Source organism: Anneissia japonica, unplaced genomic scaffold (assembly GCF_011630105.1).
Source record: "Anneissia japonica isolate Jap-2015-1 unplaced genomic scaffold, ASM1163010v1 scaffold6537_len306802_cov134, whole genome shotgun sequence".
Classification (NCBI taxonomy): domain Eukaryota; kingdom Metazoa; phylum Echinodermata; class Crinoidea; order Comatulida; family Comatulidae; genus Anneissia; species Anneissia japonica.
Genome location: NW_022717339.1, coordinates 106,475 through 126,566, shown reverse-complemented (window position 1 = coordinate 126,566; position 20,092 = coordinate 106,475). Strand labels below are relative to the sequence as shown.

General features: G+C 35.1%; 1 protein-coding gene across 1 annotated transcript in view; it reads left to right on the top strand.

The window, feature by feature from the left end:
- LOC117110173 overlaps positions 1-20,092 on the top strand; it is a 57,868-nt gene that overhangs the window by 30,428 nt on the left and 7,348 nt on the right. Inside the window, exons 9-14 of the mRNA XM_033252783.1 lie at positions 356-442; positions 707-797; positions 1,733-1,864; positions 4,009-4,269; positions 13,150-13,323; positions 14,094-14,237. Coding sequence (XP_033108674.1) covers positions 356-442; positions 707-797; positions 1,733-1,864; positions 4,009-4,269; positions 13,150-13,323; positions 14,094-14,237 — 889 coding nt within the window. The remainder of the gene's footprint in view (positions 1-355; positions 443-706; positions 798-1,732; positions 1,865-4,008; positions 4,270-13,149; positions 13,324-14,093; positions 14,238-20,092) is intronic.

Below are 20,092 nucleotides of genomic sequence, written 5' to 3'. Positions count from 1 at the left end.
AGATGTGGATAAGAGACAGTGCTTAAGAGTTGCTACCATATTGGCACAGTAGCAGGCAACCCCACCAGGGACCCATTTATACTCCTGGGTGTAGAGAAGCAATGAAGATAAAGTGCCTTTCTCAAGGACTCAGGCAAAATGTACAGCGAGGATTGAAACATCGATTAATGCCTGTCTCTTATACCTGCTAAAGGAGCAAAATCGTAATGGCCTATAACTTCATAAAAAAATTGCCAAAAATGATTTTAAGGTTGATACTATTACAAGTGACATCAAAAATACCCTCTAGAAAAAAAATCATCTTCCTAGACTAGACCAGTGTTAATTTATTTATTACTTTGTATTTACCTTTCAGTTTAATGTGATTAGTTGGAAAGAAAACAATGAAACTATGGTAAAGATTATTTGGACAGATGTCAGGGAAGCTGTATACTATGTTAAGGTATATTTAATAAAGCCTAATGCTATTAATCTACCATCATTTTTGTTTGAAATATTACATATTGAATGATGGGAAATCACCTCGCCCAATTTATAGACTTATTTCATGTTGGTAAAATTGTGACCAAATCAGTTAAAATGCGACATTTGGATTTCCTGCAGGGCCAATAAAGTTTCATGCTTTTTAAATTTTGTTTTTTATTTTTTCCCAATTGAAGTTGTAACTAAAAACTAACTTGATTTGGTAAATATATTGTTCTTTTAGATGGAACCACGTCCAACAGCTGAGGGGCAACAGTGTTCAACAAATAATGCTGTCAGTTGTTTTATAACAACAAAGGATGTGATTGTTAAAGGTAAAGACAATGTTATACGTCTTGTGGGGGCACCTAGCCAGGTGTGTCAGAAGGGAAACTTCCCCCTTTCCCTATTTCGTACAAGCATCCAACACCTCCTGAAGTTGTCAGACCAAAAATATTTACTTAACCGAGATTTTGTATTGGCAAAACACAATTTACTTACTATTCAAAACCTTAAAATCTTCTCCTTTGTGTGACGCAGAAAGGGTGTGTTTCTGCTGAGCAAAAAAACACATGTTTTTAAACTTATTGAAATCATGTGTTTTTTCCCAGCAGAAACGGGCCATAAAACAAAAACACGGTTAGGAATGCATTCTTAAAAATGCATGTTTTCACACGCATTAGTTATAGGGTTGGCGTTTAGAAAACACATTTTTTTTTTGGTCCACTTTCCAGCTGCAATGCAATACCAGTTAGTAATGACCTGTCAAATTGACCTCTTCGTTAGTTCTATCGTTCGTTCACAAGAAATTTTGAGGCGAAGAAAAAAATTATACCAATAGGATGACATGTTTTAGCCTTACCATATTTTTTTTTCATACTTTCACAGTGTGTTTACTTCTTTCACAGCATGTGCTGTAGCCCACAGGAAGTAAGGTCAACTTCAACTTACGTAGGTGATCGTCCACCTACTAATCGCCCACCTACTAATGCTTGCGTTCCAATTTTTTTATTAGTTGCACTTTTCACTAGAAATGCATTCTGAGTGAATTTATCCGTTTTTAAAAACTTGTGTTATATAGCGTCATTCAGCAGAAACATGTTAAGTGCCATCTTAAGAGTAGCCACTTGATAGATTAGGTTTAATTGTTGGCTTTTCTGTAATTCTCTTTTGGCTGTCAAATTACATTGATTATTCGTTTTTGTATGTATTTTGAGAAAAATAAAGGAAATGAAATTTAAAACTCGCAAAAAATCCATTTAATTTGCAGCTCGACCCTGTGAGAGGATTCCAGATCCTTGTGAAGCAGAACACATGAGATGCAAGGAGGAAGAATCAGAACCTACTTGTTTCTGTGAAAAAGGTTTTGAGATGCAAAACAAAACTTGCGTAGTTGCGTCTTGTAAGTAATAATTAATAAGAATGACATATGAGACAAATGTATTGTTGAACAGTGGCAGATTCCTTCGTAATAGAGGGGGATCAGTGGTCCAGGCCAGCTTAGCCCCACCATGGTTGGGGCTCCGGTAAGAAAATTTATGATTATGGTAACTCTAGATGCCGGAAATGGCACTCTCAGCCTTAAATTTTTATTATTGTTTTTGTTTTTTCTCCTTTTTTTAATTTTGAAAAATTAAGGGGGAACCTGAGCCCGTTGAATCCACCACTGTTTAAAGGTTTGCATGGCTGATAAAGAATAATAAGACTCTTGTTACTTGTTATTTTATTGCTTGTATAGTGCTCTTAAATTTCAGATATGAAGTGCTTTAAGTTTTTCCGTGATCATTAGGTCTACATGCTAAAGTGTTTCTGCCATATTGGCACAGTAGCAGGCAACCCCACCAGGTACCCATTTATACTCCTGGGTGTAGAGAAGCAATGAAGATAAAGTGCCTTTCTCAAGGACTCAGGCAAAATGTACAGCGAGGATTGAAACATCGATTAATGCTGATATATTGATTAAATTTTTGATATTTTGCACCATTTAAATAGTTAAGGAGTTAAATAAAATTTGAGTTTTATTACTAAATCTTATCATTGGGGGCCATTTTTCCAGGGAAATTTTTTCCTGGGCTTTTTTTTTTCTGGGCCATTTTTGCATACATTCAGATTTTTGCTATTGAGACAAATGCAACAATTTTTTTTTCTGGAAAAATGTGAAACTTACAATAACTATAATAAAAATTATAAACTAATTATTATATATGGAGTGGTTGTTCTTTAAAGATATGCCAATTGTAAAACGGAACTTACCAGCTAAATTTCGGCTACCTTTGGTAGCCTTGATCACGCAAATGACGCCTTGTTGTTACAGTGACGTTCATGCTTCAGTGATTATTGAAAAATTACTACTTTTTTAATGCCAATTTCTGACCTGAAAAATTCATTGCAGGATTCCTTTGTTTTTTCACTTTTGTTTTGTTTACATTTACATCCATTAAATAATTGAAAACATAAATTATGTAGTTTAAATTATCATAGAATTTACAATGAAACTTAATTTATAAAATTATTTTTTAAAACAAAATAAAATAGGTAGCATTTTATTAAAAAAAAACACATTTTACATAGACGTAAGTTGATTTAAAAATGCTGAATCATTGTTAATGATATATATCTATTATATATTTCTATAAATTAATCAACAAATATCTCAATTATCACACTATCGTAAATAAGACTATTGAAGTATTTTTGAAGTATTATTATTGTTTATGCATTATTCCAGCGCCTTTATTATAATCATAATTATTATTAATATTATTATTATTATTTTATATGTTATTTATCAACCATAGTAACATTGAAAACATAAATTATGTGGAAAAAAAGTTATCAGAGAAAATAAACTTATAATTTATAAGATTATATTTTAAAACAGAATAAAATAATAATATATTTATTTATTTATTATTATTATTATTATTACTCTTTTATTCATAATTTTCGCTGTATTTTTTGTTTTATATATGGGCCTAGGCATATGTATATATTTCAAAAATAGAAATAATTATAATAATTATAAAACATATATAATATAATGTTAACAATAATAATAGGATAGCTAGGCTAGACCGAACCAATTATTGATACCATAATCTATCGATAAAAACATCCATTTGATTAATTAAACAGCAGCATTTCGAGTGGCAGTGCCGATAGAAAACTGCAGTTTTTTGGCACTGGGGCAGTGCCAATAGAAAATCGGAGCTTTTTTCACACTGCGGCAATGCTGATAAAAAAATAACAGCTTCTTTTCGCACTGTGGCAGTGCCGATAAAAAACAGCAGCTTTTTCGCACTGCGGCAGTGCCGACAGAAAACAGCAGCTTTTTTTCGCACTGCGGCAGTGCCGATAGCCTCAGCCTTATTGGTCAGTCTCTAAACAACTAAATTGTACACGGAAGTAAAAGAAGTTTGAAATTAAAATTGAAATCACAGCAATAGGCTTGTACCTCAATTATTTCCTGATGGCAATGACGTAATTGAATCCTAGATCTTATGTTTTACAAGCTGGCTTATCGGATAATTTGCTTTAAAATTTTAGTGTATTCCTGTGAGGAAGGATGGGATTCTTTTGACAGCAGCTGTTATAAGTTTTTTGAAACATCAAAAACTTGGCAAGACGCCAGAACTGCGTGTTTGAACATGGCAGCGGACCTTGTCGTCGTGAGAAATCAAGAAGAGAACGATTTTCTCTATAACTATTCTCGAAAGTATCAGCGTCATTTCTGGCTAGGCCTCACAGATATACAGAAAGAAAACAACTTTATATGGATTGATAGTGGTGAATGCAGCAATTTTTCAAGTAAGCATATTGGCCAATTAGGCTACCAAAGACTTTCCCAATGTTTCCATTGACCATTTGAAATACTGTATTTTTTTCTTTAAAATCTTGAAAATGCTTCATATGGGCAATTCCACAGATTGATGGTCATGGCATTAAAAATTCAAATCAACTTATTTAATCAGAAACATACTTTTTTCCCCATAATTATACATCCTAGTGTGTGTAATTTCCAAAGAAGACCTAAGTTTATGAGGTAATTTAGAATAATTTGGTTTCAAAGTTAAAGCATATTGTAAATATGACGAAATGAAAAAATGTAGCGAAATGTCAATATTAAATTTTGCTAATAAATGAAGGATATACTAATTGCATACACATAATAAGGCTATGTTAGTCTTAATCTCCCTAATAAACACCAATTCACACTCAACTGTCATTTTAGATAGACTTTTTTCGTATCATTTAGGTAATGTAACATAATTAACCAAAAACGTTCAAATTTTAATTTTATCTGCTTTCTCAAATGAATTCAATTTTGAAAATCAGGGTTTTCCCCCTTCCCAGCAACCTTGATGCAAATATCAAAGCTTGTTAGCAATAATTAACAAATGTTAAAATAATTAGCAATTTAAGTTTGTAACGCGAGTAATTATTGTAACATGAGTAACCATATTTTAATGTGAGTAACCACGAGAAGCTCTATAACTGCATGGCTAAGTAAGTTTGCATGCATTTATGATATTTCACGATAGGAGATTCTCTCAGTCAGCTAATCTGGTGGTAGCCACTGTGTGTGCACTGAACCTTAGGGATCTCTAGGTCCCCGGTTCATTTCTCATCGCTGCCTCTCCTTGTGTTTTAGCTGGTGGGCTGAAATACAAGTTACAATAGCGCACCGTCTTTCAGATGAGACGTTTAAGCTGTTGGTCCCGTGTGCATTTATGCCCCATGTGCACATTAAAGAACGCAATACACCCTTCGGAAAAGAGTAGGGTATTGTCTCCCAGTGTACTGTCTTCTTCTAGACTTTCGTAGGCTACCTTTGGTGTTTACACCGAATAAATTCAATTCCCCCAAACAACGGTCTAACCTATGCATTTAAAAGGAAAGCATAGGCCAAAAGTCAGATAAATTTCAGTAAAAAATATTTAATCTTTGGCCAAATAATATAAAGTTAAGATACAGTTTAGGGAAAATTTTCTTGTCGATTAAAAAAACCAAAGGTACTGTGTAAGGACAACTTGATTTCTCGCTTCGAACAAGGTATCCATTCGTAGAAGTCTTATGGCTTATAAGCCTATAATTAGAGTGGCTCTAAAGTGGTCGAGACAAGGACATATCTCCACTTTAAATTGAACACAGATTGAAATATGTTAACTATAGACACAATATACACCAGGCCAAAACACTTTAAAAAATTAAAATTAACAAGACTTCTACGAATATCTTGTTTGAAGCAACAAATATTAAAAAATGATAATGTAGCCTGTAATGTAAGTAATAAATTAGGTTTAATATTTTCTAATACTAACATTATTGACAGTTCGCAAATGGTCTATACTATTGTTTAAAGAAGCGTTTGCTATACGTAGGCTACACCTATTGACAAAAATAAAATGGGAAAAAAAATGACATTCTAGTTGCTTTTAATATGTCATAAAACAATAAAGAATTATATAATAAACATATCGATGATTTTCCTTTTATTTTTAGATAACGCGTTTTTCTGAAAAACGAGTTTTAAATCATCTATTTTTTTTATGAATTCTGTATCGCTAAGCTCCACCTTCTGAATCTGACCCGAATTTGACCTTTACCGGATATGACATACACTCGGTACAACATAACACAGGATGTTCGCGGGATCGCGACTCTTAGCAACACAAACATATTTGGTAGTAGGATTCACAGGTTTACGATATTCTCAGTAAAGGCCTATGGTAATACGCTGGAAATTCGGAGAGTAATTATTAAATAAACATTCAAAACATACTAACAGCCCTCGAAATTAGCGTCAGCATCACGTTATGAACACAATGTAAGAGCGAGTAGGCCTAGGCCTAGCTAGCTAGGCCCTATTCTCTGCATCCACCCCAAACCACAGAGCCCGTACTCGCACATACAGCGAATGTGTTTGAATAAAACATTTAAACTATTTGTTTTGACTTACTTTATTCATGATGATTATACACAAAATACACGCATATTATTGTATATACTATTTTTTATGACCGACGAATTTGTTTACTTTTTGGTAGAATACGTCGTATTGTGGATCGCATGCTCTCTACAACGTCGTTTTTCACGATGTTCTTCGCTCGGCACAAAATTGTTCTGACTTTAGTGATGATATGGGTTTAATTACAGTATCTTACAAAAATATATACATGCATATTGTGTGCTATATTATGACGGACGAGGTTGTTTACATCTTGCTTCAAAGCATACTTCGTTCGTAGGGCGGATCATTTGTTTTCTACAACGTGTAGGCTGAAAGCTTCAAAAGAGCTTTCTTTGAATTGTAGGTAGCTTTAGGGTAAGAATGCTTTGATCTTTAGTTTATTTATAACTACAGTATGTCACCTACTAGGGGTAATGTTTTGATTGGTCAATCACTTTTGGTACTTGTGCATATAAGCTTACAAAAATGGATAATTTTTCATTCCTGATGATGTCGTAATTAATGTAGAAATATTGAATCCCGACACGACGGGGTGCAATTCGATACTTGTGGTATGTATACTATCAAAAAATGTAATGCGGGTAACCAACACATTTTGATGTACCACTAATTCTAAAACTTCGGTAGTCAAGATACATAAAACGTATTGCAACGAATATTACTTGGGTAGTCATACCCATTAGACCACTGTGACTTATATGGTATACGTGCAGATATAACCCCATGCACATACTTTCATACAATTTTATAGTGAATCTCTCACACATAGTGGAGCTATGGATACACCACAAAAAGCTTCTAGGTTACAGCTTGGAAATCATAGTAATACCATCTAAACTAAATTCCTCCATGGTAATACTGTTCAAATTAGGTTCTCTGCGCACACCGTAAACAGAACAACACACGCCTTGATAGCAAGAGGTTGCAGACTCGAATCTCGCCAGCTACACATTTTTGAAATACAGCTGAAAAAAGGCCTCTTTCGTTGAAGGGCTATGCTTGATATGATTATAATAACATTTTGTTCCTATTCGAGATTGTGCTATTATTTATTTATATTGTTTTACAGTTTGCTACAGCTCCAATATGGAAACGTTATATGGAGAAAACACTGCTCAACACATATTGAAAGTTACATAACCTACAATGTAGAATATATAACAACATGCTAGATCACAACCCTTATTTAAACAATTTAAGATACAGTACTTACATTTTACAGGCGGTATGTTTTATATCGAAATATCATCTCAATCAATTACCCCCTCCCTTATACAAAATCCTTGATTGTAATACAACAGTAAACGTACAAAACCATATGAAATTCAAATAAAATGGTATGTATATACCCTTTTTAAGACTGACATCCAGTCACAGGTCTATATTTATTCGCGGACCAATATGGAATGGGCTATATGATAGTATTTTTAAACTCAATTCGATAAATTGGGTCAAAGGAAATTTAAAATAGATTATATAAATATTAAGGAAAACATAGTTTTATTTCTGTAAATCATTTATCATATTTATCTTTTTTTAACATTTCATCTTGATAGTCATTCATGATTATTGGCACCTTTCGGGGCAGTATACGGTCCTAGATTTACTTTTGATGCCTATGTAAATTGTGTAATACGTACTTTGTGAATACATGTTTCAAAAGCTAAATTTAACTTGGTCTACTATGCACCAGATGGCGCCAACTTCTCCTATCAGCGGTCGCAGCTCTTGCTCTTGTCCATGATGTCCATCCCCTCTTATTCAACAATCAACACATTCAGACAGCTTTACATTAAATTCTAAGAAATTTGTGGATGTGTTTAATATTCGCTTTGGTCTTTTTTCATTAGGCCTTTTTTTTTGTATTTTTTCAAATTGATTGGACAAACTGTATTTTGTATTATTTTTAAACTGATTTTCGAATTTTGAGGTTCTGAATAGGCTTGTTAAATGTTTTTAAGGGTTTTGTGATGTTTGTACTGTACTGTTGACCTTTCTTATTATGTTCATTGCTATATGTTTTGATAATTTTCTTATACAAGACCATTTTTTAAAAACAGACTGTTACATCTTGTCTGAAATTTTATCCTGTATAAATATGTTTTAAATTAAAAAAAACCCTGCTTATTTCTTTTTTTTTTTTGCTTTATCCGGCCGCCGCCATGTTGCCTTAAGCCTTCCTCTCTTTCTCTTTCTCTTCCTTCAGATACCCATGTCATGGCAATGCTACAATCATTTACACGGACCTGTCTTAAGATATTACCAATCCATCACGTGAATATTGATCATAGAAAACTTTTTCAGAGCAAACATTTTCAACTATTGATGTATGTCTTTTTATAAAGGCCTAAATATATCAATGATGTTTCCTCAAACGCACGACATCCAGCTTCTAACAATATTGCGTTATTCTCAGCATTTATTTTGCAACAAGAATACATGACAATTTCAATTTCGTATTTATCAGTGGCACTCGCTATAATTGCGGTGCATTAAAAAATATACACTAAGAATATATTGAAATAGAGTAATACTGTAAAAGAGACCAGTATAGCATACTTCACATTAAAATACGATAAAATACATTAAAATAGTAGACCATAAAATATTAAATTACCGTACAAGACAATTAGTATATATTGTACAAATTACATTCATTACAGTCTTCACAACATATAGAAATTTACTTATAATTAAAAAGAATTTAATAAAGTTAACTGTTATTCATTTGCTAAAATGTTACTTCTTGTTTGCAATGCACTCTTTAGGTATGTTTTACAGGAAATAATAAACGAGTAGTTTATTACTTCTTCAGTTTATGTTCGTGGTATGCATAGATGTTATCTTTACCTAGTAAGAATTTTGACAAACTTTAGACGTTGGCAATTTTTGAATTGCCTCCAGAGAACAGTGAATAAACACAGCTCGGTTTAACTCGTTCTCCCACTCAAAGAAATCAGTATCTAATGTCCCAGACTTAGCATATTGATCATAAGATTAAACAATCCATTTGTGTTGTATTTGTACATTATACCACACATTGCTGTGACCGGAAAGTAATGTAGTTGCTTGCTCAATTGTTGTATAAAGAAAAAAAGCATCGGTGAAAAAATACAGCCCTGTTTAACTCCTTCTGTCGCTCAAAGTGTAAATAATCTCCCAAACTTAACCATAGTTAAACATTTTTATACAAATTATTTAGGCCTAAGGTCATCCATACTTTACCTCTTGTAGGCCTACCAGCCTTGCTGTAGTTAACAATTTGTCATGCCACACAGTAAAATGCTTTATGGAAGGTATACTGTCACGTTTTCAAAAAAAATCATTGTAATCAGATTTTATTCTTTACACCCTATCCCCTATTGGCCTATACGCAGGGCCGTCGGAACCGCGCAGGCCGCATCCGCTATGGCCGGCCTGCCCACATTTTTTCAGTTTTATATTACTAATAGATTAAATCAACTATTATTGATAATCATTACTTTTTAATAATAATAATTAAGATTAATTTTGAAAATGTTTGTATAGGCCTAACATAAAATAACAATTAACTATATACAATTTTGGGGATTCTTTGTTGGAGAAGGCGAAAACTGTCATCAACACACAGATACATACGATTCAAGCCTGCCCCGATTACTTGCAATCAAAATCAAAATTTACCCTAAAATGAAGAACTTTCTTTTTATTAAATATGCATGCATGTGCTATTTCCAGGCATCTAGAGAGGAGTCATTTTCTTCAAAATCTTATTGTATCTCATGCATACGCATGAGTTCTTTTCGAATGTGAGCTAACTAATGCAATGTGAGTGAATAGATACAGAGAATAACGTAATATTATTAGCTGGATGTCGTGTGTTTGAGGCAACAACATTGATATTTTTGGGCCTATAAAAGACACACACGTCACCAAAAGTTTTTCTGTGATGAATATTCATGTGATACTCGCCAAATTTCGGCATCATTGCATTACCATCGAGCGAAACCTTCGCTTACACAGTGGCGTGTTCCTCAGTCCACTGTAGAACATATACCAGGGAGTTATAAAGGCCCCTATCCCTCCCTGGTATACCCCTCCTCTAAAACTCTTCCACTTTGATCTGTCTGATGTGTATTGTCACGTAATGTTCCTGACAGTGAATGTAGTCTGATCTATTAAAATTCAGAATCTACTGAGTCAAATGAATCACTGTTTTTATTTTTGCATTGATTCAAATATGTGACCCAAGACCACAAAAGAACCGTAAACTCGCATTACCAGGTTTTAAAAAAAAGGGTCAAATAAACAGTATAACATGTAATTTGAGCAAAATGTGATTATGTCATAAACATAAAGTATTTTACCTTTAATCTTGTTAGTTTGGGTTCAATATTTTAACTCTAAACCCTAAAATTTAGTAATTTTATGAAGGCAACGAGAAACGTATATAAATTCACCAACTTTCAAACCGCCATACTTTGATTCCAAACAACTTTTTTACCTACACAAAATTTAGGCCCCCAACTAGCTAAAAGAAAACTATCGGATAGTACGTTTATGATTACTCGTATGCTATGTATGTGATTTCAGAATAAACAAACAGTATAGTTATAAAGTAGTATAATGGTCACAGAGCCAGGTTAGACCTACTGAGAACATTTCGGTTCTTTGCAATGAAGTAAATAAAAAACGTATTTATGAAGTCATTCAAAATCGTGTAAAAAAATATCTGAACAAACTTTAAAGTATGTTCCGAAGGTATTTGTAGTAGTACATCGTACTGTGGTACAAAGCTTACGTAAATCTATACCTAAATGAAGGAAATAGCTTTGAATTAATTCAAAGAATACTAAACTGTTTCATGACCTGTTGGAGATTTGGTAAAAACATGGAGGATAAAAATAGAGAACAATCCTCTTGCCCTCTGGCAGTGAAGCGGATCAAAGAAGATGTAGAGATTGCGGTTGAGTACATGTTAAGAGACTAGTTGTGGTTATTGAAACTTAAAAATATTGACGCCAAAAAAACAATCATCTGCACTATTTTTAGCGATGTGAAACTAAAACGTATTGAAGTACATTCACACAACGTCATTAAACTTTGCAACGGTCATCGCAAGAAGATGCGTAGTCCACAGGCGGAGCGACGATCCTTTTAGCCTGTCTCTTATACACATCTAGATGTGTATAAGAGACAGACTTTCTCCCGTCCGGAAAATTGGCCATTCCAATTCCTCCACTCTTCGCAGTCGGGAACATCAGAATATTGTTGCTTTCATTTTAGGTGGGAGAAAGGCGCTTATTAAAAAAACCATTAAATTTAACATTTGGTATAATTTAGCATAATTTTCCATCAGTCCTTGGCATAATTTGATTTGGATCACTGGTCACAAAATAGGTATAGGCCTAGCATTCAATTAAGTATTGCGGATGCATAAATAACGCTAAGTGTTTTGATATTAAAGAAGATAGAGAGTAGTTAATGTGATCTACCAGTATTTTAATGATGGAAGCGGTAGTTCGAATGGAGGAATTATTGTTTCGTTTAAACAGCTTGTTTACCACCTCCCTATGCTACAACGTAGCTTGCAACAATAGAAATTCTGATCATTTTACTGTACTTGTAAATACTTGCATAATTCTGAAAATGTATTTTTTAAATGTTCATAAATTTATTAAAAAAATCCAGACCCCCATAACCCCACCCCGCCCCTTTTTCATCCACACCCCGACAAAACTCTCTAACAAGGCTTGACGAATAAAACACTTCTTTTTTTCAAGTCTGTCAGCCTCAGTGATCAGCTGTTCTGTGCATCGCTTCACTTGCGAGCATAGCATGTAATAGTCAGGTAGGAACAGGGGGTTCCCATGCACCCCCAGGATATATTTTTTTAACTAACATTTTTATAATCCTCAAAGGGTTTCATGAAAAATCTTGATGTTTCCATAAAAAAAATGTCCCATGGGGTAGTTTGGTGGCCATTTTGGTGTCATCTTGGATTTTCAACGAAAACCATTAATTTTTATAATTCATTGACTAAAAATCATATAAAATCAAATAAACCTCTAAATGTATATAGTAAGCAGTGTTTATGTTCTTAATACAAAAAGATTGAATTCGCATTTACATTTGACGGCCATATTGGCGGCCATCTTAAATGAAAAACATTAATTTGTATAATTTATTAACTAAAAATCACATAAAATCAAATGTATACAGTAAGCATTGGTTTTATATTCTAAATACAAAACATTGACTTAGCAATACATTTGGCGGCCATACTGCCGGCCATTTTGAATGTTCAGTTTCAGTTTATTTATTAGACCAACAAGGTCGGGGGCAGCTTAAGCAAACAAATCACTATAACTTTTTCAAGTCAGCTGCCCCCTCATACAATATACAATTCGATAAAAAGACAAAATTTACAATTTTAAACATCAAAAGTGAAATATTAAAAAAACAAAAACAAAAACAATTCAATGAAAATTAATTATTAGTATAACATTTGACCTATATATCATACAAAAAAATAAGTAACCAATGTTTTTAGAGTAATGTTGTCATTTGGAATTGATTGAGAGTGCAGTACACTACACTCTCCCCCAACTAACTTTATTCAGACGGTCTGGGGCCTTGCGAGCATCTTCGCAATAGGGGTTTTTGATAGAGGACTATTTGACCTTTGTCAATTGGTTCACTCACTCCATGGTTTTCGACCACCATTTGGGTTTCAGAGAGTGTGAAACTTTGCGTTGGCAAAGGCTCAGGGTGTGTTACCACATGTGGATCCCGCTGCTTCCTCATGAACTTCCCTTGCATTATACCCACTTACGTCATTGACAGGAACACTAGCCAACAGATGGTCGGCATGACAATAGCTTTGGGCTCCCGCAACACCCACCAAATAGGTAAGAAGACCCAATCTCTTAATTACACATCCCTTTACATGCTTAATTAACCCATCTCTTTTGTTTTTAACTCCAACATGTTCACCCACGTCACATTTCCTCAAGTGCTCTACCTTACCGGCAGTGAAAATTCGCTTCTTATGCCTTAGGGTTTAATAAGACAAACTTTATTGTGGGGATCTTGCTAAAACGACACCAGAATATTTAAAATCATTTGAAGTTAGTTCGGACATAGGTTGTCTCTGCTATGAAATTAGGGGGAGGGCTTCCATGCAGCCACCAACCGCAAAAGTTTGGAGAACATACTCCTGTCAAATCTCCATGGATGGTGGTTTCCTCTGACTGCTTCCGTGGCTCCTTGATGACAAAATATTTTGTGAATGGCTGGTTGATAGGGGTAACTTTTTCACCAGTACTTGAGACAAAACCACCAAATCCTGGAACAAGTTGTTTCTCTACGCTTCCCACTGCACGTGCTAGTAACCAGATATGATACTCTCAGATGCACTCAGATGCACAGTTTAGCGCAGGCAGAATGAATGCAGATCCCTCAGACAGTTTTTGGCCCAACACGACTATATATACACTGATGCCAGGATCTTGGCCATATCCACTCCCATGAGCGCATCTTGCTTCATGCGTACACAGTTAGCTTCCGGAGCATTTTCTCCCTGGTTGCTGGCTCCAAACTTGGGTTTCACCTCCTGTACTATGATTCCAGCCCTGTTCAACACCTTTGAACCAAGAATGTTTGTCATAATTTTGTTCAGATTCATCATCAGCTCTTGACGATGTATCCACTTCCCTCACTCCTCAGCTCAACAGCATATTTCATCTCGAGTTGGACAATCTGAACAAAATTATGACAAATATTCATGGTTCAAACTGTGTTGAACAATGCTGGTGGAATCAAGGTACAGCTCTGGACGTTTCCTGTCTACAAACAAAGCAAAATGTGCTCCTTGAAAGGGGATATGGTCATGACCCTGGCACCAGTTCAGGTTGTGCTGGGCCCAAATTTTCTGAGGGAGCTGTATTCAATCTGCCTACACTGAACAGTGTAACAAAGTGCATTCAAGAGTATTTTGTCGGGTTATTTGCATTGGTAGCAGCGGAGAGAAACAACTTGTTCCAGGATTTGGTGGCTTTGTCTCAGGTACTGGTAAAAAACTCTTCTGAAAGTCAACCATCGTCAGTATTACCCCTATCTTCCAGCCAGGCACAGAATATTCAGTCATCAAGGATCTGGAAGCAGTGAGAGGATGCCATCATGGAGATTGGTCAGAAGTGTTTTCTCAATACTTTTAAACTTTGTGGGTGCAATAAAGCACCCACAACCTATATCCCAACTTTCAACATGTGAACCATCGGCTTGGTAACTTCAAGCAAGCTAATAGGCCAATATTCTGTTGCAACAAGCCTTGTGATTTTTCTTAGATTTTATGATGATCCGTTTTGTGTGATCTTGCTAAAAGGCAAACAAACAACAGTGAATGCATAACCTCCTTGGCGGCAGTAATAATAAAGTATGTGTAGAGCGGGTCCTCCGTTAATTATAGTCATTTAAAGAATTACATGATTTTATGAGGGATTTTCTTTGTAAAACATCCACAAAAACGACTCATTGTACACGTGTAGTCCAATAATAAATGTATATTAGATTTATTGTGAAACTAAACATTGCATCTGACTGTGTTCATTGGTGTGGATAGCATTTGTGAACAGGGAGCTTGAATCACATTTGCCAGAAAATCATGGTCATTGAGTTTGACCATTAGTTTTTAGTTTGTAGCATGGTTGGACAAACATTATTAAAACAAATATTGTTTACACCATACATTAGGCCTATACCATTAAAAAGCGCTTTTTCACCAGGATCAGAGCGTTTTGTATTACATTTAGAGTGTAAATAAAGTGACTTCTCATATTTTTGTAGTTTCAATTTATCAAACCTGCTTAAATCATAGGTCATGGATCTCAATCAATTCCCAATGACAACATTGCTCTGAAAAAATGGTTATTTCTTTGTTTGTATAATATAGGTGAAATGTTATACGGATAATCAATGTTCATTTAAAAGACAATGTGGCCGCTAATGTGGCCGACAATATAGCTGCCAAAATGGCTGGGCAATGTATTACGAAGTCAATGTTTTGTATTGAGAAAATAAACACTTTTTATACCATAGGCCTATATATTTAGAGGTTCATTTGATTTTATATGATTTTTAGTTAATGAATTATACAAATAAATTATTTTCATTGACAACCCAATATGGCCGCCAAATGTATTGAGAAGTCAATTTTTGTATTGAGAACATAAACACTTCTTACTCTACACATTTAGAGATTCATTTGATTTTATATGATTTTTAGTTAATAGATTATGCAAATAATTGATTTTCATTCAAAATCCAAGATGGCCGCCAAAATGGCGCCAAACGACCCCCATGGGAAATTTTTTTTCGATGGGAACATCAAGATTCGTTCATCAGATACTTTGAGGATTACAAAAATGTTAGATAAAAAAATATATCCTGGTGGTGCATGGGAACCCCCGTTGCTACTAGACAATAACTGCAGTATAGCGAGTAACGCAGTGTTCGATTTTGATAGAACATATAGACCTAGTCAATTGACTATGGTTAGAACTACACACGACGTACCCATTCACTTTTACGGCCTCGAGATTGAGCCTTTGTCTGGGCTTTGAATAATTAATCGAATAAAAAAAAAACAAGTGAATAATAGTAGATTCTGAAACAAAGTGCTATTTAATAGTTGTTCTATTGAAATGCGCTATTTTCAAATCTGTAAGAGCATGAACGATCTGCTGCTCTGTGGGTATGTAGGCCTGTCACGCCAAAATTGGTCCAGACAATAAAGGTCAGGCGGACAGATTTTGACCGCCAAAATCAGTCATCCGGTCCACCAGGTCGATTTTAGCCGCTAAAACCGGTCCCCTAGGATAAAGTCGGTCCGTCGGCCTGGCTGCTTGTAACGCGTCTGCTGCCTGAATGGTATGAATGTTTCTCCCGTGGAGTAGAGGAAGTAGGCTAATTTATGCTTCTCTCCCACAGCCACACTTACCTTTTTAATAGGTAGACTACATTCGGCAGGTAATTTTAAAGTCAAAATTTACTGACAGGCCTATCACGATTCAGTCGTTGTATGAGCTTGAGTAATAGTGAAGGCCTGGTTCTTATTTCAGGTTTTACAGAAATTTGGACAGAGGCCAACCTATAATCAAGTATAAATTACCGTCTTTAGAAATGCATATGAGGATATGAAATGTTAACGCTGAACAGTAAAACCTTATGGGAAGAATCATCTAATTTTAATCATTTTTTATATTTTCTTATTTCAAAATCACACTAAACATATTATATTTTAAACGGTTGTAATAAAAGGGAAAAAAAAACACACCGGTCTTTCTTGAAGTCTAACTTAATTGTAATCCAAAAGAGCTGAAACTTATTATGAACGTATATACACGCAGCACTCTCAATCATCTTTCACCATGGTACCAACTCCCAGGTAAATTAGAGAGGAAAATTGAGTGTCTTGCCCAAGGACATAATTACGGAATTACTACCCTAATTGTCACAGGACAGTGTTGGCGTCAATACACCAGTGACCATAGTATACCTCCATGATCATAGTAGGCCTAGCTTAAACCTCCAGTGTTTAGGCCTAATCAATCTTACAAAAAAAATTGTCATCGCCTGGTCTGGCCTTCTTATAAATGTAAAACAAATGTCTTCTAATTGGCGTAAAAGCAAAGCAGGGATTCTTCTTTCCAACAATATTCGCATTTAGAATGTGTTCAATGAACGAATATCCAGCGCGAAGGTTTGAAGTGCAGAACTTGAAAATCGCGGTAGTCCAACAAAATACCGTCGGTCATGCCCAAATTATGCCCATACAGTTGTCCACTAATTGCGATAGGCAAAGTTTCACACGAAGGGTTCATCCATGCAACATAGATGATCCGTCATGCAATAAGCCTAAAAAACAAACTGTGAATGCCCTTGGAGCTCAGCCTATGGGGAAAATCTACAGTATCTGAGTGCATATGCGTACATGTGCTTTAAACGTATGCAAAACGAGTGTCTTTCGAATTTGTAAGATAACTGTTGTGTTCTGAGTGAATTTAATTATCTTATCTTGTTTGTGTTGGCATCATATATAGGCCTACAAGATGTAATCGTATTGGTAATCGTGTAAGAATTGAGTTTCCTAATCCTAATATCATACCTGGGGCGGATGCAGGATTTGGCGCTAGAGGGTGCGCGAGGGTCCACCTCACTGCCCCCCACCATGGTTGGGGCTGAGGGAATAGAAGATTTTGAGAATAGGGACGTTTCAGGCGCGGATCCAGAGTTTTAGCTCGGTTTCCATATAATCGCTCATTCTATCGGCGACAGTCGCTGACAGTTGTGGTTCACAGACGAATCGGGGTGCCTTCCCGATTTCGCAGTTCAGCTAGCAATGCACCTTGATTCGTCTGCGTCTGCAACGCAATCGGAAAAGTTTAACCAGGTTCAACCTTCCCGACAACTGTCGGCGAATGTCGCCGATAGGGTGAGCGATTCTATGGAAACCAAGCTTTACCCTGACGATCGCGGGGTCACGAGAAGAGAACGTAATATCTGCTTGTTCCGTCACTGGAAAACTATTTTAGTTGGGAGTATAACGTTCCATGGTAGATTACATCCACAGGATGCCCCTAAGTCAACATTTCAAAATGGAATAAGTTGCGTTTTTCTGAATCACGACAGACTGAGTAGATTAGGCCTACTTGTTAAAATGTAAACATTTAAGATTTTATTTTTAAATCACAGAAAATCACATATTTATCAAATTTGGTTGTGTGCGTTATACACACTGTTCGTAACACCCCACCTACTGGGTATACGGGCCTGGAAACTTTACATTTTACTTGCCAATTAATGCAGTATTATGTTTATTAGATATCTTCTCAAGTTCTCATTATTTTTTTAAAATTCTTTTTCCACTTCCAACGCTGTATAATTTGAAATTTACATACCATTCACGTCGTTGCTCTTCTTCAGATTCCGTGTTCATTTTCGGTCTCTCAGTACTCGGTGGTCATTCTTGACTTTCTTTTAGATGTGCTGTATCAATGTGTGTTCGTAAGTTTTAAGCTCTAGGTCTACAATTAGGCTACCAACTCCATTAAAGTCCTGTTTTTTTTTGTTTTTTTTTTGTTTTTTTTTAATGAATAGCATTCGTTAAAATAATGAAATAATAATTCTTTAATGAAAAGTAATAATTAAAATAATATGTTTTCGCTTTGGTGTAATTTTGGATAACAATAACAAAATATAATAAAATTATAAAAGTAAAGTAAATGTATTTAACTTCAGAATTTACTATTAATCACTTGTTTTATTCTTGCATTGATTCTACAAAGCTCATACAAAGAAAAGTGTGTCGTTCTATCAAAATCGAACACTAGATCACTGAGGCTGACACAGACTTAAAAACAGCGCATGCGCAAAATAAGTTCTATAAGGATGATTATGAATAATTTATGAGATTTTACCAAACTATCATACGTTACCCAAATTCGCTTGCAGCGTTGCAACTTCAGTGTTAACCTGAGAGGGCGTCACCGTGCGTGCAGAGCCATAGATAGAAAGAGTTGCGACGTTAAAAAATTAGAAGCCATTTTGTGTCATACGCGATGCGCGTTCTGTCTAACGTGATGTGCGTTCCTGTGTATAATATTTTATTAATACGGTTAGTGGCCTCCTTTATAGTTTAATTCCATTTAATCTTTTTAGCAGTCGAATTGCATGTAACTCTATTTATAGATTTTTTTTATATGATTTCACTAATTTATATCCAATTTCATATTATAAATACTGTAATAATTTACTATTTTAAGCAGTTCTTTAATCCTCGCCGATGGAGCGAGAGAGCCCTTCGATGGCAAGAATTCTTCAATTAGGCAATCCTGCCATATAGACCCTTAAGTAGCTCCTGTTATTTTTGCAAATAAATGATATACGAGACCAGCAAAATGTAATTAAATATGTATATCAAAAAATTAAAATCCGTATATAGGGTATATAGATTGTTGCTCTTTAAATTTGAATATAAGCGAGCCCTATACAAATCCTATGTTATTTAATTTGATTATTATTATTTATAAATATTAAAATAGTATAGGTCAGTTGGCCGCAATATATAAATTGTGCTTTGCTGTAAATGTTATAAATTGTAAAGTGTTAAATGACATACAAGATCTGTGATATATTCAACTTGTGTAATTGTGTAACGTACATTTTATTGTATTATGGCTGTATAGTGTGTTACTTTTATGAACACACTGCAAGAGCGTGTCCGCTGTTTTAAAAGCATCGTTTCCAAAATAAAGTTATAGTAATTATAAAATTGCCATGTCATTTTTGGAGTGACATTCACACTATTTGTACTTAAGTACCCAAAATCACCGATGCGTGACTGTCGTAAATCAGTGGCGTACGCTAATCTGGGGTCTGTTGCTGGATTACCGTACGCCAGTGATTGCGCGATAATACTGGCGTTCGCTACGCCGCGCACAAGTTCACACCACTCGATTAACGTTACGCTAGCGTAAGTCGTTGTGTCTGAACCGTAGAGATAATAATAAGAATACTAGAGCGCTAACAGCAATGTATTCGATGTTCGAAATACGCAGAGCTGTGTGTGTGTACCATCCAAGATGGCTGCCATAGATTCAGCCAATCAAATTTCGCCTG